Source organism: Dysidea avara, chromosome 7 (genome assembly GCF_963678975.1).
Source record: "Dysidea avara chromosome 7, odDysAvar1.4, whole genome shotgun sequence".
Lineage (NCBI taxonomy): Eukaryota > Metazoa > Porifera > Demospongiae > Dictyoceratida > Dysideidae > Dysidea > Dysidea avara.
The window spans coordinates 27,798,435-27,823,087 of record NC_089278.1 but is presented as its reverse complement, the minus strand read 5'-3'; the positions used below and the strand labels follow the sequence as shown (position 1 = coordinate 27,823,087).

General features: G+C 37.7%; 2 protein-coding genes across 2 annotated transcripts; one reads left to right on the top strand and one right to left on the bottom strand.

Moving 5' to 3' along the window:
- Positions 1-815: 815 nt before the first annotated feature.
- On the bottom strand, positions 816-15,315 carry LOC136260059 (45 kDa calcium-binding protein-like). The gene is made up of 11 exons (XM_066053665.1): positions 14,725-15,315; positions 11,011-11,112; positions 8,012-8,065; positions 5,869-5,973; positions 4,799-4,889; positions 4,257-4,390; positions 4,093-4,206; positions 3,918-3,998; positions 1,155-1,193; positions 1,045-1,104; positions 816-992 (listed from the first exon to the last, which is right to left on the bottom strand). Exons 1-11 carry the CDS (start codon positions 14,884-14,886, stop codon positions 888-890), a joined length of 1,047 nt encoding a protein of 348 aa, XP_065909737.1. The 5' UTR covers positions 14,887-15,315; the 3' UTR covers positions 816-887.
- LOC136260058 (uncharacterized) lies at positions 14,924-23,237 on the top strand. Its single transcript, XM_066053663.1, has 12 exons — positions 14,924-15,083; positions 15,592-15,772; positions 15,830-15,964; positions 17,832-17,946; positions 18,310-18,415; positions 19,880-19,957; positions 20,307-20,410; positions 21,600-21,727; positions 21,785-21,824; positions 21,880-21,969; positions 22,022-22,167; positions 22,884-23,237. Exons 2-12 carry the CDS (start codon positions 15,605-15,607, stop codon positions 23,007-23,009), a joined length of 1,236 nt encoding a protein of 411 aa, XP_065909735.1. The 5' UTR covers positions 14,924-15,083; positions 15,592-15,604; the 3' UTR covers positions 23,010-23,237.
- Positions 23,238-24,653: the final 1,416 nt, after the last annotated feature.

The following is a 24,653-nucleotide window of genomic DNA, read 5'->3' as shown; positions in this document are numbered from 1 at the left end:
TACAAACAAATCACCCTGTAGAGAGTTCAGCTAGACGAAGTCACCTTATAGAGAGTTCAGCTACAAAGAAACCATCATGTAGAGAGTTCGGCTACAAAGACACCACCATGTAGAGAGTTTAGCTGCAAACAAATCATCTGTAGAGAGTTCAGCTAGAAACAAAATACCCTGTAGAGAGACCAGCTAGAAGAGGTTGCTTTGTAGAGAGTTCAGCTACAAAGAAACCATCCTGTATATAGTTCAGCTACATTTCAAGTCACCCAGTAGAGAGATCAGCTACAAAAAAATATCCTGTGGGGAATAATGGGCATGTAATAAATATATGTATATAATTTGTATAATTACTAATAAAATCAAAAATAATTGAAGTACTAAAATTCTTCTTTAAGTTCTTTTCTTCTTCCTGTAGTAAAGAAAAAACACATGGGTTAAAAAAGCCCCAAAGCCAGCCATAGGCCGGCTTTGCAGTATACAAATACAAAAAGAAGTGATATCTAATCAAAAACAGCCAAGCTGTAAAAAAAGGTGTGGCCCCCAAAAAGGTCATGGTGAAAAAAGATGTGAAATCCAAGGTGGCGGCCAAGAAATGGCTGTGATGGTAGGTTAATGGTTACATTTTAATAACGAGAATTCAGGTGAATTTTGTGCCGCTTGGTCTTGGCACCAAATTCACCTGAATTGTTGTTATTAAAATGTAACCATTAACCTACCATCACAGCCATTTCTTGGCCGCCACCTTGGATTTCACATCCTTTTTCACCATGACCTTTTTGGGGGCCGCACCTTTTTTTACAGCTTGGCTGTTTTTGATTAGATATAGTTAACATAAACGTAATAGGGTTGATCAATTCAACATGTAATCAGGATAATGACACAGTAACAATGTTTTATAATTCCCAGTGCACAACATGGCCCAAATTGTTAGATATAGAATCGGATATCCTACTGCCAACGAAGAGTTCTTCATGATTTAAAATTTCTTCCAACGATAGCTGTGGTGTACAAGCTACATGATTACCATAATACCAGGATTGAATTACATACCAATCCATCTTGGTTATCATCCACTTGTTCAATTAGAAACATACCTTCATTGAATGCATGCTGTGGTAGACAATGAAGTACATATTTTGAATAACAATATAAATACTAACCTGCATGTTTTGCGGGTCCATGTATTCTTCTAATTCAACCTGAACAGAAGTAAATTCCATGATTTTATCAGAAAAATTCTATTTACATTGTACAATACGTATATGTTAAAGCATTGCCGTGAGTGCCATATGAAAAATAAAGCACGAGGCGTGGCCAAGATGCTAATAAAGCACTAGGCAAAGCCAAGTGCTTTATTAGCACCGAGGCCAAGCGGCGAGTGCTTTATTTTTCATATAACACAAGCAAGGCGATGCTTTAAATGATTCATGGAACTTTCTAGTCGTGTAGCTTCACCAAACACTAGAACTCGTAATTAACACGCGTTGCACAAACTATTAGCAGCCTGAATGTACACAAACTAGTTTAACAAAGTAACCATGTGTAGTTCACCATAGTTTGGCATGGCAAACGTTCATTGTGTATTTTGGCAGGTTTGGGTTGTAACCCACAATCGATTCTATTGTGACACATGGTGAAGTATTTCTGTGATATCTGTAGGACTTGTCCGTTTACATTAACAAACGTAACAGCAACGCTACCTTCTCCCACCCATCATCAAAGCATTTAGGTATGTCTATAAAAGCAATCTAGTGGTAGAACTCGTATTGGCTAGGGTGATTGACCACTCAGTGCGGCAAGGGGTATCGGCTTTCACTGGCTTGGGTGATTAGTCATACAGGCGTGAGCGCCATGGGCTATTAACCTGCACTAGAGCACGTGGGCAACTGTGCTTCATTGCACCGCAAAGAGTGCTTTATTGCAATAAAGCACTCTTTGTGGGCAATAAAGCACTGTTTGCCCTAAAGTGTACTTTATGAATTAATGTTGAATTGTAAAAAAACAACTATTTTTTCCTGCCAGCAGCTGACCACAGTTGAAAGACTAAACAACATAATATTATCATGCACCCACCAAATTACACTACAATAATAAACTCATCAGTGGCATGTGCCTATTGGGATTCAGCCCTCTGTGCCTTATATCTTTCATCTCCAATCTTACTAGTCAGCATCTTCTTCATGCAGAGAAATCATCAAGGCATTAATTTTATATATTGACACTAGAGCTGAAACAATCATGGTGTTTTAGTATTCAAGCACTCTCTAAAGTTAATGATCGAGTACTCACAAATACTAGCTACTTGCTTTTTCAAGTAACAACAATGATACACACTCTGTATTAAAGTGCTGATGTTAGTGTTCCTGACAAGCAATTATGCCATAGCTCTATAGTCTTCATTGTGTCACTCTCTGATGGCAAATGCATCATGTGAGCTGGATCATGTGATCTTAACGAGGACTCAGATACCAATATTACTATCCAAGTACCAAAATTCTTAACGAGTACTCAAGTATTTGTACAGTAGAACCTTGGTTATCTGAACCCCAATGTGTTTCAGGCAATGGCAAAAGAGTTCAGATAAGTGAATCAACGTTGTAAGTGGGCCGGGTCATCCGGATTATCTGGGTCATTTGGGTCACATTTTGTCCGGGTCAAGTGGGTCTTATCCACTTCACTGAATATCTGGGTCTGACCCGGATGAGCTCACATGTGACTATAAGTTAAAAGGCTTGATTGTATTGCAGTTGTAAACACTCAAGAAACTTACGTGGAGCCACACCCACCATTCAGGAATATGCTTTGCTGTCTGTGCAGGTTATGTAGAGTCACGCCCACTTATCAGAATTATACCAGCTGTGCTCTGTGGGCATGCATGCATCACCAGATCCGTGTTGCTACTTGAAATGTAAGTAACTAACTTCTGGAAATTCTGTAGCTGCATGTAAACTTACATGGAGCCACCCCCACGTAATAATATGTACGTGGAGCCACATCCACTTAATAATACATAGCTACTCACTTGTTGCAGACAATTTTTATAGTGCAAAAAATGTGGGGATGACTAGTGGAACTTGTGGACATTTAATCTAGCCCTTGGGGCACGTCTCTATTTTAATTAAACTGGGTCACATGCGAGTCAGATCCGGGTCCCATCCGGATTACTATTCGGGTCAGTGGGTCAAACGGGTCAACAGTACTGACCCACTTACAACGCTGAAGTGAATAGTTCAGGTAACCCCATACATTTATATACAGAGCTCTGTTTAAAAGCTCTAATAAAGCATACACAAATACTCTAATAGAACAGTCATTTCCAATTTCGGATAAACGAGGGTACGGATAAGTGAGGATCAGATAAACAAGGGTTAACTGTATTTCTTTCAGCCCTAATTGACACTTTCCTTACAGGTTTGTACATAGACACTACAAAACACTTAATATGCTACTGTAAGAGGGAGTAGTAGTGCTAAGCAGTTTTTATATTTCATAGACGGTAAGATATTGCTACTTGTATAACTACATTTTTGGTATGCCTTAGTTATCTGTAATTTGGACCTCTACTACTAGATCCACATAAAAGTACAGTATTTAAACATTTTTACTCAACACAATTGTGTTAGCTCATTGAAATCAGAGATGAGATCAAGATACGCAGTCACCATAATACAACAGCCATGTTTGATATTCAAATAGATGTTCTGATTACATAATAAAATATTGAAGTAGATCTAAATGATAAAAAGCAGTGATATGGATGATGATTTAACTCCATGAGAAAAATGAACTAATTGCAATAATCTGCCAAAGTAGGGATTTCCTCACATAGATAGTAGACACAATGTTGGAATCATTCATTTCTCTTGTTAACTACTTTTTTATCGCCTACTTTATTTTATAAGTATAATAGTAATAATGCATACCTGATCAGCTACACCATCTTGATTGCTGTCAACGTGTTCTTGAAACTCTCTCCTTCTCCTTTCTTTAGCTGCCTTATCATCCTATACACAAACAAGCAACACTTCACCTCATCATCAACATTACATGTACAGCATATCAAGTTGAACATTACGTACCATGTTTATGAGTGTATACCTTGTCAAATTGTAAACTCCTTCGTTGGTAATACTCCATAAACTCCTCTTCACTCAATCTACCATCCTTGTCTTCATCTAGCAGTTTAATGAGATCCCGTACCATTGTACGTATCTGCAGATAACAAGTGATGGCAACTCTCACGTATACCCCATATGTCTTACTGTGATTTTACTGTGTTCAGGATGTTGGAAGGGTAAGAACTCCTTTTCATCAAGATGACCATCGTTGTTTTCATCAGCCATTTTCCATAAATGTTTATCTCGCTCTTCCGTACTGTTAAATATTTCTTCAAATTCTAAAGAGATCACAAATATTAGTAAAGCATACAGATTCATTGAAAATAGTTAGCTGAACATATACAGGATTCCAAGAGCTTTTCCACATCATTTCTACACTCTAAGTACCTGGAGTGTACAAATTAATTTATGCATCATCACTAAAGTAATGGGGTCAATGAGTAAAGCAAAACCACAATCACAAATTTCAACAGGACAGTTAAAACACTTGTTATAATACTAGACCTGCTACACATATGCATACATGTACTTCTAGACACAACCAAGCAGTGGCCTGAAGGTGGAGGCACCATACATACAATCTATAGTAGCAGTGCAGAAGTGATATGTGACCACATACATGACTACAGCTACCCACTGAAAAGAAAGTAATTTTTCACAAAGCGGAATGTACACATCATGACTACCTTCCTCTAATGATATTGGTCGCCCGTCCCTTAGAACTTCAGGGTTCTCTTTTCTCTCCTCTGAGAGAACTTCTTTTATGTGGTCTTTAATCTACAAATATAAAAAGAAGTTATATCATAGCTCTAAATTCTTATCTGGAGCGAAAGAAAAAGTAAAAGCATAGTACGTTAACCATTTAGCAAGGTACACAACTTGATAGTAAATATGTCGTCTAAAATTTTTCGTCACTGGCTGTATCAAAGATAATTAAAACAACGAACTATTTTAACTATACGAATAATTATACCTTTCAAAAAATTTTCGTCAATTATGCTAGCAACGAAAATATGTTTCAGCAAAATTTTAATAGACGAAAATTTTCTACGCCAAAATTTTCTTGATTTACGGTAGGAATCACCAGATAACACAATCAGAAGCTTTTACTCTATACTGTACAAGCAGAATTTTGACAGTTGATGAATAAGCACTGAAATTGGTCAAATATAAATCTGCCAAATAGCTAGCAGCTTATGTTAAGCTTAGTAACGTTAACATTTGCATTTCCTTCAGCAGCTGAATCATGGCTCTTTTGAGAAGTACTTGAGATATAAACAGTCAGGTTGCTGTCTAAATTCTCCACAATCATCAGCATTGTAAACTGAAGAGAATTAAGTTTGAAATTGCAAAAACATGGAGATACAAGAGAAGACCTGCAGAATTGTGATCCTATGCAACTTTAAATATTCTGACAAAGATTGGAGCATTCTACCACAGCCGAAACCAGACAATCTCTGAAATTTTCAAATTCTTCATGGCTAAGGCATCTGCAAGGAGCTTGACTACTGATAGTTAATGTAGCTACATGGTACCCTCGCCATTGATGCAGTGACAATACTAACAGCTATCGCTTGAGTTGCCATGATTAATTGCTTGAGCTTTCACATGACACCATCATTACTCTTTTATGAATACATTATCTGCCTTGAAGATAACACATACAGATATAGTACCAAACAGCCTTTAAGGAGAAAGGTGGGTGATAGAAAACCATCACTCGTTTTAAGATGACATACACACACTGAACACTCACTGGTCTGATATACTCCTCCCACTCTACATATCCATTGTGGTCGAGATCGGTGTGCTTGAAATTGTTGGCATTGTACTCCTGTGAATCTCTACGATGTTTCATTGCCTACAGCAAACATGTAGGATAACAATCATGTCATACATCACATCACTGTAGCATTGAACCATGTCTACAAATATGTAGCTACACATGCATACTGTATAGGGATGAAACTTTCACAAAATACAATTTTCATGCTTTTAATTTCACAAAAGTCTAGAAAACGGTTTAATAAGGTAATAGCTATAAGGGGTGTATCCATTCACTGGACTGGACTAGTGGACTGGACTACTGGACTCACATGAAATTTGTTAAAACACATTTTTTCAACCACAAACACCTTTTTCGTCCACTAAAAGTGATAACATAGAGTGCACATGGGGCTACTGAGGCTCTCATTGTCATATTAAAAAAAAAAAAAAAAAAAAAAAAAAAAAAAAAAAACAAGGCGTGCACATACAGTCTATTCTTATTTTTATTAAGGCTTTATTAAGTATGTTTGAAAAAGTGCTATAGTTTTGGTGGTCTATTTAATTGTATGACTTTGATTTTACTCTTGTTACACTCACTGCAAATACGTGTAACCTTACCTTCCTGTTTGAAAGTGTGTGCATTGCATGGGAAGCTTAATATGTACCACTGCACACTTGTTGCTATTTACAAACATTATAAACCAAAGAGCCAGCAAAGCTGAAGTGAATACACAGGCTATAGGTGATTTTTATGTTACAGTAACATAATGTAATTGCATGTTGTAAAATGTATACGTAGATGGTGCACTATTTTACAAAAGAATGCTAGAGAATACATACAGATGCGTTAGTAGTGTTAACATTGCACAGTGCTTGAAACATTGCTAGCAGTAGGTAATTATTTTTGATAACAAACTGCACTAAAGTTTTAGTGCAAATAAGTTTTATGTCTCATGGTGAATGGTGTCAGTTTCTAAAATACTTTTTAGTTAAGTTTAGTGATAAAAACATAAGAAAACAGAAAAAATCTGAATCCAGTAGTCCAGTCCAGTAATACAGTCCAGTAGTCCAGTCCAGTAGTCCAGTCCAGTAATCCAGTCCAGTGATCCAGTCCAGTAATCCAGTCCAGTGAATGGATATACCCAGCTATAAGTATAAACCTCAAACATTTCTCAATTATATTTTTCGTGAGGCTATCATTACTTGCAAAATTCGCCAAAAGTTTCATCCCTTGAAAATTTCTGGCTATATGGTAGGTATCAAGAGTTAATAATAGAGAGGTTTATACATTACGTACCTCACTATTATTAACTCTTGACAGTATATAACCAGTAAAATAAGGTATTTCTTCTACACGAGCAGCAAATTCATTATCTGCTCTAGTGCACATGTGCATAGCACTGCAAAGTCATTGAAATTTTTCTAAGAAATACATACCATCAAGAGTATAGCTATGGCTCATATAACAGCCATCCTAGGGATAGTAACTACATCACAACTCTAAACTATTGTCACACTTGGATAAGAGCTGTGGAGTGGCCTGTATCTGAATGTCCTGATGGCAAGGGAATGATTGAAATGGAAAACATGATAAGAAATTCATTCTTGAAATGACATGTTTGAGAAGTGCCAAGTGGATAAAAGTACCAAAGGATGGGTAAACGAAGTCAGGCATTCAAAAACCCATATAAATACTGAAGGGTACAAGTTCATACTAAGATAGCAGCTAATTTTGCAAAGTAGCAGTATGCTCTTCCTAGCTGAATGTTAGTGACCATGGCTATTAACCTTACACAACTGTAGTGCATGGTACGAAAACGTGCACAAAAAATTTTGCATGAAACTTCTTAACAATTTCAGGTAACCTTTTGAATAAAAACAGAATTCACACACCCTTCTTACAGGTGAATCAACCATTATAATACACACATGTGGACATACATACCCTCAGAAACACTAACACATGTGCTAAGACAACAGAACAGATTCACGTGCCCCAAAAATAAGTTGTCCTAATGTGATTGTAACCATGTATGTAAACTATGTACATAACAGAGACCACAACTTATTTCAATACATTTTTATGTTCTACAGAATACGTATAACAGAAGTCACCACATACAATCACATACATTGCTGTGGATCCACTCCTTTAACTCAGTTAGTGACAGCAGCTCATCAGAGTTCTGTAAACATGTGTAACATGTTACAATATTTTGGCAAAAAAATAAAAAATACATAGACAATCATATTCCTATTATGAACTCACTATTGTGGTTCATGATATATATATAACACAATACTATAAACCACAATACAACAAGATAAAAACAACGTCCACAATTTTACCTCATAAAAGGATATAAAACATCCACAAATTACAAAATTATATGGACAAGGATACAGATAACACCTTTCCCTTTTCAAGACATGACTAAAATAATGATAGTGTATTCAACTGCTAACAGATTTCTTTAGCTACTGTACGTATGATTCCTACTGTAATCAAAATTTCTACGTTTATATTTTATATAGTAGGAAGTTTGGCAGATGATGACTTGATATGATTTTAGTGAGAAATAGTTCTGTGATATGGGATAGTACCAGATGCAGATTAGAAAAAGCGCTGCTTGTTCACCAAACTCAGTTCCCACAAAATTGCCACAACATATTCACTTTAAACAGTTCACTATGTTCTTTTGAGTGGTACCTGTACAACAGGAAACCTGGAAGAATCATTGATGAGTTGTTAGTACACTGGACATTCCAAACAACCTGTTGAATATCACTACAGAATAGGAATAAGTACCACACTTTTAGCCATCAAAAAGAATTAACAATATCATTGATGAACAAATCTTTATTCACAACTTGATAATTTTTTATAGGAAATGATCACGGGGTATTAACTAGACAGCCAAATGGACCAGTGGCGTAGCCAGGCCTCCATGGATGGGTGGGCACTCACCCACACATTTCACCCCATGCAACTAACTAGCACAAAATGCGAGTCCATCCTTAGCGGACTCTACATACATTTGGCTTAAAAATTGCTTCAAAAGTGTATAAATGTATCTAGCTAGCTAATAATACGCTATGCTGCTGTTCCTGCAGCTTATCTCACTAGTCTAATGCTACTGCATGAATGATTTAGAAGCAAGAATTGAAACTAACTTATTATATATACCTCCTTGTCTTAATTCATTTGTATTTGTACACAACTCTTTGTACTCCAGCCTGACTCTTGAGATAATCGCACCCACCAATTGCAATTTTTCACCTCTAACCCACTTAACACTGCTTTTCGTCTATCACTTTAGGTCACTTCACCCCGCCAACTAAAGAATAGCTGTGCTGTTGCTCACAATTCAATGTTCCAGATGTGAAAAATAGACTGGATTCCTCCTTCTTCCCCGCCTAAACTATTTGAATCACGTGATGTAATCATTGGACTATGTCAACTGCTGATTTACAATGCGCTATCAAACATATCCCTTGTTCGTAATAACAAAAGCAAGCGGGTGCCGCTCTCTTAGGGAAATTTGGGTGGGCACGTGCCCACCCAGGCCCGCCCTTGGCTACGCCACTGAAATGGACACAAGGTAATATACGTACCACAATACCCCACTGTTAATTTTGTGATCCTTACATTGAACTTGTGCACTGTAGGTTATGCACTTTACATTATAATCCATGACACATTACGGGGTACACAGTATCAGTACTATACACACACTATGTCACTGCCCATAATATGAGGTAATATGATGACATAATTCAACCTTGGCCTGAACCTTGCATCCCAATCCACTCCAACCAATTGTTGTCTTAGCAACCATAGTTACAAACAATCACAATACAAGAATGTTGGCATAGTAATCATATGAACTAAGTGACTGCCCATCTTAATGTAACACCAAAAGATTACAAGTAATGATACAATAAAATGACATTATTTTAAAATACACAACACATATAAATTGTACATAAATGTCAGTTCTATCATTTGCTATTTTGTATTACCACTATTGGGGCTCTGACATCAGTATCATAGCTGGGGTAGGGCATGGGTGGGCATTTGCCAACTGTAGTCAAGTTTTGCCCCCAAAAAAACTAGGCCATCTCTCAAGGCAGTGCACAAATAGTCTAACATGTTCAATTATTCATAAAGATGGCAATATGAACAGGAAATCTCCATGACCTGCAGCTAGATGTATGTATACAACTTTTGATAAAGCAGTGAATGGGAGTGTGTGTGCCTGGACAGTCCTCCTGCGGGTTACTAGCCCTGGATTTGTCTACACAAGGCTCAAACACCTCAATGGTGCACAGGCATCCCAGTGCTGGTTATTATTATTACTGTGTAAACCTGGTCACTGGGCAGTAATGGCTGTGTTTTGCACTGCTGCTAGAGGTTTTCAGCTGTTTAAAGGAAGACCTACAGTAGTGACCTGATGTCAACCGGGAAACCAGCCCACCCAGCTGCAACATCAACATCCTGGGGTAGCAAATGTCAACTGTTCCATGTCTCACATAGTGGATAAAGGTTCAGGTGGGACTTTAAGTGCCATACAGCCTCCTAGTTCTTACCCAGGAAGATTTGCCTGCACTGACTCGTAGCACCTGAGTAGTGCACGGGTGTCCCAGTGGGGTCAGCAACAGCCGAAGGCTTTGCTTTACATGAGTGCATGCATGCAGGCTGGCTACTCTCTGTTAAATTTTATTGTTTATACATGTTCTCCCAACAGCCAATATGTCTCCACCTCCCATATCAAAGTACAGTGACCTCAATAGTGTAAATAATAAATGCATGGCTTCACAATACCTGTGGAGTATGATTGTTAAGCATAATTATATCAACCCACCCAAGGTACAGCTATACAAGAGAAAAAAAGCTTACAAAACAGTCTTCTGCAGTATGGATTCATGCTAAGGATTTGTGCAGAGAAGCCGCAAATATTGGTACCACTACAAGAAAGTGAATCCATAAACACTTCCAACGAGGCTTTTTATTATAGGCTCATGCACCTAACAAACGCTTATTAATATATTTGCAAAATTGATCAACTTAACAACCAGACTCTACGGTATACAGTACATCAACTGTCATCAGGTCCCCACTATTGTTCACCTTGTCTGCTAGCTCAAACACCTCCTCTAATTCATCCCTAGCCTCTAATTCTGTTGCTTCATCATCCTTCCTGTCTCCCAGGAACATTTCAGCATCCATTTCCTGTTACAAACAAAAACACTGTCTAAATGCTGTATAGAGTAAACCACAAGAACTGTAATAGTTTGAGTAGTCATAGATTGTAAGTGCCTGATGTGAATCGATCAGTGCTGTGATTGGTATGGAATTGTGTATTCCTTTATTAACATAAACAAATAAATGGTCTAAACATTTCATAGGTACATTTTAATCAACATTTGGAACGTCCCCAATGTGTGTACATATAAATATGTAGTTTTTCGTGCCTTTTAAAGTGGCCTCAAGTATAACATACAAAATTAAATTGCAGTACAGTACTTGGCTACAAAGCAAACTAAGAGAGTGTGATAAGAATACTACAATAGTATGAGGTACTAACTTCATTTCTGACACTTGGCATATTAGAGCCTTTGGATATGGGTACCAGATGTTCACCGACAGCACTCACATGCATGTACAACTCCACACAATGGAAAATAAATCAAATGCCAAAAGTGTAAGCTTTTTGATAATCACAAGATAGGCTACACCTGTCTGATACACTTTTGCCATCAAAAAGAATTAACAATATCACTGATTACTGACCAAATCTTTAATTCACAATGTGATAATCTTTTATAGGAATGATCATGGGGTATTAACTGCAGACAGCCAAATGAACACAGGGCAATATACTATTGTATAGGTACCACAATGCCCCACTATGACACTATATATTAATCCTTACATTGAACTTGTGTACTATATGTACGTTGTACTGTAATTATCATACAGTGTGATAGTACTGTATAGTAGAGACCACAAAAGGAGTGGACGTGACCCATGAAAAAAACATCACCCAAAAACCAGCCTCAATTTTCCCTGATGACGATGAGGCAGTATTGGTTAAGCTTCAGCTTATACCATTTGAGGGATATCACAAGGTCCCAAAACATGTTTCCAAACAATAGATAGACCCAGCATTGTGGGTACAATATGGAAATCAGTAATGCAGAACACGTTGTGTTGAAACAGTCTGTAAACAAGTGATCAGTTGCTCTACATTATACATAATGCAAGCTAACATGCACAAACACTCACACCACACACACACAAAGCAAAGCCTTCGGCTACTATACTGATATGGTCAAGTATACCCAGTGAAGGGACGCCTGTACATTTCTCAAGTGCTACAAGTCAGTGAAGACAAATCCTCTTGAGGCGAGACTAGTTGTGGAGGAGGCTGTGTCATGAGGAGGCTATGTCACATCCCACAGGTGAAGGGTGTGGGCACCCAAACTCCCACTTCTGATCTGTTATGTGACACATGGACAGTTGGCAATTGCTTCCCGATAAACACCATATGCCCCTTGATGTTACAGCTGCTTCCCCAGTAGACACCAGATAGGGAATGTGAGTGAAGTTTCTTGCTCAAACCACAGCAACTAAGCATAATAAGGCATCAAAGGCTTTGTGCATGTACGCGTGCGCGTGTGTGTGTGTTCGATTCCTGGTTATGCTCAGTTGCTATGGCTGTTGTCCCAGGAGGATTTGTCTGCACAAGGTTCAAGCGGCTAAGTAGTGCACAGGCATCCCAGTGCTGATTTGCTGGGCGGTACTTTGCATGGCTACTTTGCTTTTTAGCTTATGTATATTATCTGGCGCAGGTTTGTGCGTGTGTATGTGTGTGTATATGTGTGTGTGCGTGTGTGTATGTGTGTGTGTGTGTGTGTGTGTGTGTGTGTGTGTGTGTGTGTGTGTGTGTGTGTGTGTGTGTGTGTGTGTGTGTGTGTGTGTGTGTGTGTGTGTGTGTGTGTGTGTGTGTGTGTGCGCGCGCGTGAGTGTGCGTGCACATACACATACACACATACACAACACATACACTATACCAGATAATATAAGACCCTATGGATATGAAACTAATAACTGTCACCTGTTCCACCATGATTTTGTGCCCCCTTTGAAATAGCCATCAACTTTATTTACATATCCTATTGATGATGGCAGCGCCTTGACATCTTTGTGAGGGACTTGCAGTGTGTATTTATTTTGTGGCAGCGTATTCAGTAGGATTATTATATGTGAAGAAAATTGAGAATAAAATTGGAAATATCATGAAACCGTTCAATAGACAATCCAGAACACTCCTTAGTCCTTACAACAAAAGAACATGTAAGCAAAAATTGGTAGTTCTTCGAAGCTGAAAAGGTGCGTACACAAAATGGCTCACCAGAAATTAAGCACAGAAACCAGTATTTCTCCATAACTTTTACCAGTGAAATAATTCATCGAATAACCATTACAAACCATGTAAATATTTACAAATTGACATAGCAACGAACAAAAGGATTATTTTTCAGGCACAAAACCAGGGTTGAACAACTGCCCTCCCTCTGCAGAAAATATATGCACACATGATTAGTTTCATATCCATAGGGGGCAGTGTGGGACAGTTTCTTTTTAAAAGTAACTAGTTACATATATTACCTGCAACTGAACTATTTAGTTACAGTTACATCAAGAGTATTATGAGCTCTTGGTTACATATTACCCATAAAATAAAGTAACTATAATAATATTACATATTATATTACTTTGTGTCCACAGCTTTAAGCTGTCACGTGTGAAACTACCACCTTATCACGTGACATAATTGTGTTGTTGAACAATGAGCAAATCTTGGTTATAAGTAAAAAGCTGGTGAAAATAAGCTTCATTCAGTAGGTTTCATTACTTTGTTGTGGGTAGGCGCTACTCAGTGGATCACTTTGTTACTTGTAGTAATAATATTACATAATAATAGATTCATTACAGTAACTATATTATATAACGCATTACATTTGTAAGTAAAGTAACTTGAGTTGCATTACCTGTTTTTATAGTGTATTTCGCTATATTACTTAGTTACCACAAAAGTAATAATATTATGTAACTGTTACATAATATGTTGGGGGTTACAGGGTTGGGGGTTACAGGGTTGGGGGTTACAGGGTTGGGGGTTACGTGTTACTTACCCCAAACACTGATAGGAGGTATATCATCTATGACTAAACACACACATGCACGTATGCACCCACACTTAATTGGAACACAGAAAGAATTGGGAAAATGACCATGTATTACTTTAACAGTCCCAAAATAACATGGCATTATTACCTTGGGACTTTTAAGTAACAGATACTATTACATACTTGTAATGAGCATGCACCCAGCTAAAGCAGTAACCAGGCAATGCATATAATTAGCTCCTAACTGAGTCACTAGCCTGTTATCCTTCACTACAATACAGCACAATGTTAACAAGGCTAATGCATATTTTACCACTCAATGTTCTAGCCGTATTTTCTAGTGATTTGTAATTGCAACAATGCTACATATCTGGATCATTTAACAAATGTATACAAACAACACACTTGCTTGTCATAAAACACAAATGAATTTGTTGATGGTTCTGTGATAGGCTGCCCATCTGAACACATAGTTAAGATACCCCATTATAAACCATGGCACAGACTCACAGTTCACCATTCTTTGTCATGATTCATAACACTGGAATGTCAGATGTGAGTGTATTTGTATGCTGTGTGTTTACATTACAGCACGAACAATACGACGTTGTAAGCACACATACATATATGGTGCTATTGGCTCACTAACCGTGTTTAGGTCTCCATCTCTCTCCAGGGGTAGTCCGTCGATATGATCTGGAGGACCAAACTCGTGTCTTTCATCAGTTGCATCATCCTCGTCCCGATCACGCACCGGAACTGAGTCCAGTCTAGAGACAAGCAAATACAATAACAAAATCTCGATCTTCATTGTCCCCGGCGCTTTGATTAGAATGCGCGTGGCCTCTGCTTACAAAAGCGGATATCCGGAAATTGTAATCTAACTAACCTGACCTTGGTTAATTTGGCCGACAATCTCCTCTATATAAACCAGTGGAGACTTTTATGCTTTAACTGTCTTCTTGCAGTTGTATTCCTACTTTGTGGATTGATATTCAATCGTTACCGGTGAGTAAAATGAATGTTAATTCTTAGTTGTCCTTGATGTGAATGGAAGTTCGTTTCCTCTAACCTGTATTTCTAAAAAGTGTTTGTCTACTCAGTAGTTGGTGTATGCTGCGTTTAGCGTACAGCAAATGGCTAGCTTTTGAAGTTTTCTGGCTATCTCTGTTGCGCGCATAACAGCTGTTAAATGGAGTGTAACGGCAACTTTTGATGTCCGTGTTAACATTTACTGTTAGCGTTACTGTCTTTTTGTCGAGTTGGTTAGTGCAGGGCTCAGCAATTTGCGGTTGTGGTGTTTTAATTTTGGATTACACGCCCTTTTCCCACCATTTGTGTTTTTCCGCGTTTATTATTGTGCGGTAAATCACTCGCGGAAAAAGGTAGTAAGATGTGCAACTGTAAGGTCATTGACTCCTTTATCTACATTGTTCTTATATCTTCAATTAGAATTGTATTTTCTAAATTCATTGAAGGGTAATTGAAACTCAAATGTTTGCAATATTTCATATAGTGTTCTGATAGAGATGGCAGAACTGACTTGTCAATGTCTTAATGTCACTGTACACCTTGACAATAAAGAGGTGAAATTTGGGACTGCAGTGAAACCTTCTGACCTGCAGATGAACATCAAAAAGTCATCAACTTTTGAACAATTGTATGAGGTGAACCTTGGAGTGGCAGGCATAACTGTGGTAAGTGCATGTGTGCTGGCTTTTGTGATATAAACTTCGTGGGCCATTCTCCTTCAGGCTCACAGCTGTTTGATGCAGACATACGAATCAGGAGACTGGATAGTGCACAAATGTGCCAACTGCAATACTAACACACACGTGGTACACCGTGTCAAGGGAGACAGCAAAGTATTTGTCACAGACAAAATCGAAGTAAGTCATCAAGTGCCAAAACAACACATGTCACATTTTGCTTCCAATTTGAACACCTGTGTGTGTGTGTGTGTGTGTGTGTGTGTGTGTGTGTGTGTGTGTGTGTGTGTGTGTGTGTGTGTGTGTGTGTGTGTGTGTGTGTGTGTGTGTGTGTGTGTGTGTGCTGCAGTATAACATATTGGAAACAGAAACAAATGTTGTGGCTCAACCAGATGTTACAAGTAGAAGGTCAATGTGACCTAATAGTCTTACCTTCTCTGTATTAGTGCATAGATCTCAGAATTGTGTGTGACATAATTACCTGACCCTTTGATATTATTATTACCAAGAAAGGATGGGTAGAGTAATGAGCCTAGTCAGCTGTTTTGACACAGCCATTAGACACTTGTTAGTCTAATTGACTGCATCTTGCATGGCTTCCTAATGAGTAAAGACCTGCTTGTTATGTCACCTTGTTGTCTTCTGTTAAATAAGGTTACATGCAGTAAATAGAAAGTTATAATATTTGTGGCTTGCAAGTTGAGACGCCTTTATGTGTCAACATTGTATTGAGGTCATTGCTGCACTAGAGTTTAAATATGTTAGGCATTGGCCAGGCTGATAATTTATTCTAGAGCTGAGCGATGGTTGTGATCTATTGATTGTCGTGATAGTGAGTAACAATTGTGATTATGATAGTATGGTATCATACTATCATGATAAATTATGCATATCTGTGCTTAGTCAAAAAAAAAAGAAGTAAACATGATATTGTTAAAGTTAAAGTAACTGTAAAAGCCCAGTAGAGCATGTACAACAAAGATTTCAACTGTAATACATAACAATTTTTACCAATACAGTGTTAGATAGGCAGATATGTGGTATGAGGTTGAGTATCTTTGATAAGTAGTAGTAATATCATGATACTGTCGCTATAGTGATATAATAGTTACTATCAGTCATGAATAGTGATAGTTGTACTATCGCTCAGCTCTAATTTATACTTCAGTTGAACAGCTTTTTCTGGCAATGTCATATTTTTTAACTAGCACTCTTGAGCATGGTGAGATGCAGTAGTTGTAGCAGGTACCTTATTAGTGACTACTACATGGCTTTATGCTCGACTGCCCTAGCATTGTATGTCTACACAAAGTGATTGTGTCTCTAATATTGCGGTGTGGTGGGGGTGTGCTCACCTTGTGGTTAGCATGTGACTCTCATGTGGTCAGTGCTAGTGATGATGCAATAATAAACTGGACATTATAATCATTGTCATATGATGCTGTTCAATACCATATTCATGATTTGTTTGGTGAAAAGGAATTTAATCTGGTGAATTGGCGAGTTCTTTTACAACAAAATTCCTGCCAATGTTCAGACTCCATGTGCTATTGACTAATAATGATCAGTCCGTTTTTAAATAATAGTCAAGTGTAGTATTATTCTAAGCTACCTGCTCAAAAAGCTTTTTTATTGTATCAAAAGTGTAACATGATGTGTCTTAAAATCATTTGCTCTACAGAAAGGAAACCAACATTGCTTTTTTGGCTTTCTTGATAAGCAGGAGATGTTTTTGTTTTCTTTGTTGCCAAATATTATATTGTACACTTCTTGGGAGGCCATTTATACATTACTGTGTACAGTGTTGGTTTGAGTTATGTGGATAAGCTGCTAAGTAATTATTGCTAATTTCTAATGTTTCAACTCCATAATGAAATGTAGTTGTTTAGTCAACATTTCACCTGCATGGCTTCATTGTTCCATCCAGCCTTGTTAATGAAATGACTGTGGCTTAATTTGAAAGCTACCACCTGTTAATTTTCATATATATGTGCATAACTATTAGTTTGTGGAAGCATTACTGACATTCCTTTTATGTGCTGTGTAGACTGATTCAAGCAAGATTCATGAGTTATGGCAGAGTAGAAAATTTTCAACTGTGTTCAATGTAGTTCTCAATGAGATACCAACTGATGAAGTAGAGACTGCAGAACGTCAAAGAGGTACCAGCTTGTTTGTTGCTTATCACTTTAGTTAGCATACACGCAAATATCATAACTTAGTCCAAAGGACAAGGCTCCAATTAACAGCTACCCTTTTACCACTAAAGTGTAAACTCCATGTCTTTGAGGTGACAAATTTCCCTGTGGCTTAGTGTGAATACTAGAGTTGGCTACTGACTGGTTGGTTGTGCTTCGTAACCTTTGCTAGATTGAAGCAAGACCACTATAGGTTTGTAGTTATTGCAGTAAATATAACATTGTATGTATGTGGCAAACCTATGGAGTTAGTACAGTATAGAGTTAGGTGTTGTATGTTTGTAGCACTGCTTGTGCTGTTGGTATAATAAGGATTTATTCTTCTAGTATTTTCAATGTCCTTCGGTAACAAGGATCCAGTCATGAAGCAGCTACACCAACAAATGAAATCTTTTCTTAACGATGAAGAGGTAGCATTAGAGCAAAGAATATTGTAAGTGTCTAAAATATCTGTGTCTTGATAACAGTTTTAGTTAGAAATGTTTGGTGGGCATGTTGCATTATTAGTTCTTAGCACAGCTGTTTCCAGCTTCTTAGCACAGCTGTGTTTCCAAGGTAGGAGAAAGTGTTACAGATTTGTTTACACCTGGTAATGTACTGTTAACTGGTACCCTCAGTGAAGCCCAACTTAACAGGACTGCTGATAAGTGAACTAACTCTTTTGTCTTGAGACACTTGTCAATTGTTTCAGTAATTGTATAAGTTCATTAGTACTCTCTGTGTCAACTAATAGTCACCCCTGAAGTTAAATATTTTAGAGCAGTGTGATATGTGACACTTGCATCTGTAGTAGGAGGAGTATCAAAAGTGCTATATTTGGAATATGGAAAACCCAGATCTTCCAATCAGCCAGGACGGTGTTCTTTTGGAATCACATACAAGCACTATTTTATACTAAAGATGAAGACTCCATGGTATAATATACAAACCTTTTCTGCTTTATAATAATCCTTGCTTGTAACAACTCTGCAGGGTATATACCATAAAGCAACAGGACAGGGTAACTGCATCCTAAAACAACCTATGGCTAGCTAGTTAGGATTGTAGTGATTGTGTACTTAGGAATGGTAATATAAAGTGTTTTGGCTGTTCTTAGGTAAATATTTTATTCGTTCATAATTAACGTCCACTCTTGTTTTTATTTATTCATGGCAGATCTAGAGTTGTTACAGGTAAGAATAATGTAAACACTATAGAGCATACTAGTAGACAAATTTTGTTTATTCCACTGTGGAGTCTTCATTATCTATGGCATATTGCACATGATTCTAATCACTCTATTGATTTTTTAAAGCTTGATTCATCAGTGTTTCTTGTCCCCAATGATATGAAGCCAGATGTTTTACTATACAATATGTGTAACTACTGACACAACTTCATCCATCTGTATCACATGTAGCTGGCTACATCAGTAGTGTACATTGTGCTTTCGCAGAATTAAGAGTTAGTGCAATAGGTCCTTAACATATCTATTTGTGGATCACTAAGTTGGTATACTGCGTGTGAGTGCCATCTGTATGTGTTTCTTGCTGCTTTTTTGAGTAAGAGGTTGCAGCAGCTTTTGCAATGTAAGTTGAAACTAGTAAAAATTACAATAATTCAATATTGTTCACCTGTCACAATAATGAAGGATATTTTATCTGATGTTGACTGTTTGGACTGTCATGGACTCATGGTTAGCACAAACCAAGCATCTTTCATCAGTCATGTTAGACATTTCATCATCTATTGCACTTAGCCTTGTTACTGTGACTGTGTTAGTTCACTTTGAATAGATGTCATCCAACAATTTCATATAATAATGTCCAATATCCTACATCTTCTGTAACGATTGTTATAATGAACAATACAAGTAGTGTGGGTATTGTGCTTGTAATCTTGTGTTTCATACTTGCAGGAAATATGAAAAGGAACAAAGGGAAGCCTTTGCACAGTTACGCAGCAAGGCCCACAAAGAAAGAGGATTACTATTCAGGTATAATATCTATAGTAGTACAACATGCACAACACACTTATGCTCACAAAGCACTCATCTCCTCTACTATGGTATACAATTGTGTACTAGTTGTTGAATGGTTAATCTCATTTAATGTGAGGGAGGCTTCATCACTAACATGTAACATGTGAAAAGATTGTGGTATTTATAACTGGTAAAGTGGTAATTTAATGTGCTAAATGGATTATCAACTGGACTATGTCAACAAATAACAAGTCCATTAATTACATTAACCTTTTTGCGTTAATTGTGTTGTTTACTGTCAAACTGTATTGGATTATTAAGTGTTGAATTAGAATTTTATGTATGTTGTGTGTGGTCACTGTAGATCGCTGGCTAAGGCTAGAGCTAGTGCCTTATCAGAGGCTGCTACTGAGGATGATCAGAAAAGACAAGAACAAACTCACAGTGTAACAGAAGTGATTAAATCAGGTGTGTAGTCGTCTTGTATACAATGTTACCTGTGTGACATTACTATTGAATCTTTATGTGTAGTGTAGTGTAATGTATTGTATGGTAGTTCATGCATGCATGCATGCATAGTGTGCATCTGTATACATGCTACAGTACATGTGACCCGGGGATGTGCCCAGGTTTAGAATAGTCTACAAGAAACAGGGATAAGTCCAGAAGATTTAGAATAGAACATGTGGGATAATTGCGGCAAGCCTGAGCGAGCCCCACATAAGCAGGTTGCCAATGCAAATTCAAACAAGTACAAACAGGTACGGAGCACTTACGTACGATGTCTACATCCCACAATGGGAAAAACAAAAACAAAACAAAAAACAAGAGGATGTTGAAACTAGAAAAATATGCTGCTGTTGAACGATTCTTTGAAAGTCAAGACGACAGACGTAGACAAAGGTATTGGAAAGTGTAGTAAGGCTGGTACATATGTACTGTATCTATGATGACATGGACGCTCCATTTAAAGCTGATACGTACATATTCCTCAACTTTTCGTGTATCATCCATAACGACATAGATGATGACAGAGCTTAATCGCTCCATATGCTTCACAGCGAACTTAATAGATTGTAAATGGAAAGAGAAACACCAGAAGAAGCAGAATTGAGGAGTGCATGCTAGAAGAGAGGAATGTGACAGATCGGACATGAGGCAAAAATAAATGCCTAAACAAGCAGAATTAAGAAGATCTATGAGACAACAGCATGACAGGCACAGGAGAGATGAATTATTTACAGAACAACACCAGTGATTCATCTTATAACAGCGAAGAACAGTTTACAATGCTAATCCCTCGAGGTTGTAGTGACACTCACTCAAAGTAGCTAGTAGTGGTACTCAAAATAGATCATGACACCAGTACCACCAACACTGCACACGGTTTAATCATCCAAGAAGCATTGTTAAAATGACAGAATTTCATGCATATTATCATGGATTCGTTGCAATTGTTAAATGTGAAGCAATCTTGCTCATTCTTTTCCATACCAACACACAACATAGTATACCTAATCTTCAGTCATGCACAAAAACAATTCTACTCGCTCAGGCTCGCCCCATGATGCTGTTAAGATCTGTCTAGTTGGATGTGTTCTTTGTGTACATGCTGCACATGCTGCACATGCTGATATTATACTCTTATGTTTTTCAGGTCCATCATTACTAGATCATGGTACTCAGTCACCATCACTCAGTCATGGTAGTAGTGGTGATAGTAGTCCTGGTAGACAACCACAAGTGACTACTATTACACTAGAAGATAAACCAGTCATCACTAAGGTACTGGATAGTGTTTGGATGAGTTACATGATAAAATTGTTTGTTGTTTCACTCTAGGATCAAGGATTTATTTCTGAACAAGACAGCTTTGATGATGGTAAGTTGGATTGTGTATTGCTTTAGGACATGAGCTACACTTCCCCTTCCTACAGCATTATTCGGTCTGGATGGGTTCAATGAAGATGACCAGCCAGCCAACTTCATTCAATCAGATGATGATGATGAAAGTGTTAGCACCGATGGTGGGTTGTATATCATCTACTAGTGGATATTGTTGAGTTATACCCTTTACAGATTCCTATCGGGAGGAGTTAACTCACTCTTCACTAACTCACTCATCACAACCGGTCAACGTGGCCCATTCTCTACCAATATCAGTACCGATGTTTAGGTCATATAGTAACCAACAGCAGCAGCCAACTGAATATCGTGATGAAAAGGTACAAAATATTCACACCATTAAAAGTGACACCTGGTAACCTCAATAGTTGGGATATGTGATCCTATTTGTGACATAATGGTGATATGTTCGATGTGAAGGTTTTTATTCGCTTTGCTCAATGAAACAAGTGGCTATAAATCATCTTGTTTTGTTTGTTTATCGTGATTCATTTCTGTAGCCCAGAGGACATGATTTTGTTCACAGTTCAGTGCAAGATAGTTATTAGAAATGCCTTCCAGCTTGTGTTAGTACCATACCCAAGGTAGATTTACTGACTAACGGTGAACACTTACGTAAAACAAGTCCCAACTTGTAAACCAATTTACACACAAATTGTGGCTGCAAATTCTTTAAGTGTCTGTAGCTTGCTGTACTAACTGCATGATGACCTACTGTCTAGTGCTATAATTCCAAAACTGTTCAACACACTAGGCTGAAACCTTAGTAACCCATTCCTTGTGCACTGTAAATTGTACTGGGCATTATAAAGAAACTTGGAATGGTGAATCTGCAAGTTTTGGCTAAGACTTGTCACATAGTGTTTAATAATCAGGACACTTTGTTGTCTTGTCCCAAATTCGTAAATGTACATGCGTGTTGAAATTTGGACACCTTATAACAAGGGCACTTCAGTTTGGGTCCTAACTCCCATGGTGGTTGGGTCTACTCTGGTATAAGACCACACTTTAAATATATTCTCTTACTGCCATACAGGTTCACATTGCTCCTAGTCAGATGGCTGCATCTATAAAGGCACTAGCACTTAGTGTTCATCAGGAAACAGAAATGTTTGGAGACCTACCCAAGCCTCGTACCAACAACAGCGAGTGGGCGAGATGAGGACCCTTGTAGTATATGTATATTGTGTAGGCGGAAAATTTTAACTAATTTTTTCAATTAACATTCTTGTATATGTAGTTAGCAAGAGAAATTTTCAACAAGCTTATTCTTGTACTGCTATGGGCTGCTACAGCCTCTTGTATTGTGTAACAGTGTCAAATGTTGTTAACACCTAACCATGTACACTTGCAGCACTTGTATACATCAAATGATTATACAGTAAAATGAGTTTGTGGTGTATTGTGAAGCATGTTGCTTTCTGAACATGATACACTGATTGTTCTATTAGAGTAGTTAAGTATTAATCATATGTACAGGAGGTAACTTCTGGACTCAGTTTTCATATGCATGGTCTCCAGGTTCCTCTGAGAACAAGGTCCTTTATTACAAACAGAAACTAAAGTTAAGTTTACAACACCTGTGTGATGTGTGTATGCGACAATACAGTTGAACTGTTAGCCCATACTAAAAGGAGAAATGTCCAAAAATACATAGGTGTGAGTGCAGTAATCATTCACATCAACACTTTGTAACATTCTGGGAAAATCTTCTGCACTATCTTCTTTGTTAGTTGTGATACAACCCCCTCCTTTTTGTAAAAGGAAAGAAAATACAATGAGAAGCAATGAAACTGTTTTCTGATGTCACTGCTTACTGATGCATTTCTCCACAATGCCATACTCCAATGACTATTGACAGTAAACACTTCAAGCTGTTTGTATTGTCATGTTGATAAGGTAAGCAACTTGGAGTCAATTAAAGAGGCCCAAAGTTATTTTGTCAACAACAAAAGAATGAATCAATTCCACCAGCTCAAGATGCTTTGTCGCATCAAGCTGTCATCAGTGACATTGCTCATGTTGGCTTACCAAATCCAGCAGACTTTGCATGGCTCTAAAAATAATCCTGTTTGGATAACCTTCCAGTAGCCTGCACAAATGTGGCTGTAAAGTTGTGGAGGAAGATAAGTGTGCAAGAAGGCACAGTGGAATGTAGCTACTGAGTTGTGCTTGTGTAACTGCAAAAGTATTGCAGTAGTTTAATATGTACAGTAGAGGATTTTGTAATATATTTTATAAATATTTCTCGGGTACTGTTTCTAGTAATATAGAGTAGTGGCTGTATGAACTAATTTTATTTGAAGTATTGCAAATATTAATAGTTTCTGATATTGGGACAACTATGATTTCAAAATTGGAGCGACGGACTTGCACTACTTGTCGGTTGACTGTTTATGAGCATCACAGGGCCGGATGCCGGACCACTTTTCAGCTACTTGAATTTGAAAAAAATCGAGATACTCTAATAGAGCAGTCATCACAATACTTTAATAGAGCATTCGGTATAGAATAAAGCCACTATTCTACTTAGTCTAAGCCATTACATCTATGTTAATTGTCCTCAAATCACTCAAAAGTTCCAGTGAGTTATCTGCAATGCACTGCATTGGGCTAATTGATCATGCATGTGAGCAGGTCATGCATGCATTAGTAATTACAAACCCAATGGCTTCTGTATCTCAAAGAACTAAGCTTTCACTGAAATTTTGAAAGTAAAATTAGTTATGAAATCGAATTAATTGGCACTGTAGTACAAAATTACCAGGATATATCCTAAATGTTAACAAAAGGAGAAAAAAGCTTT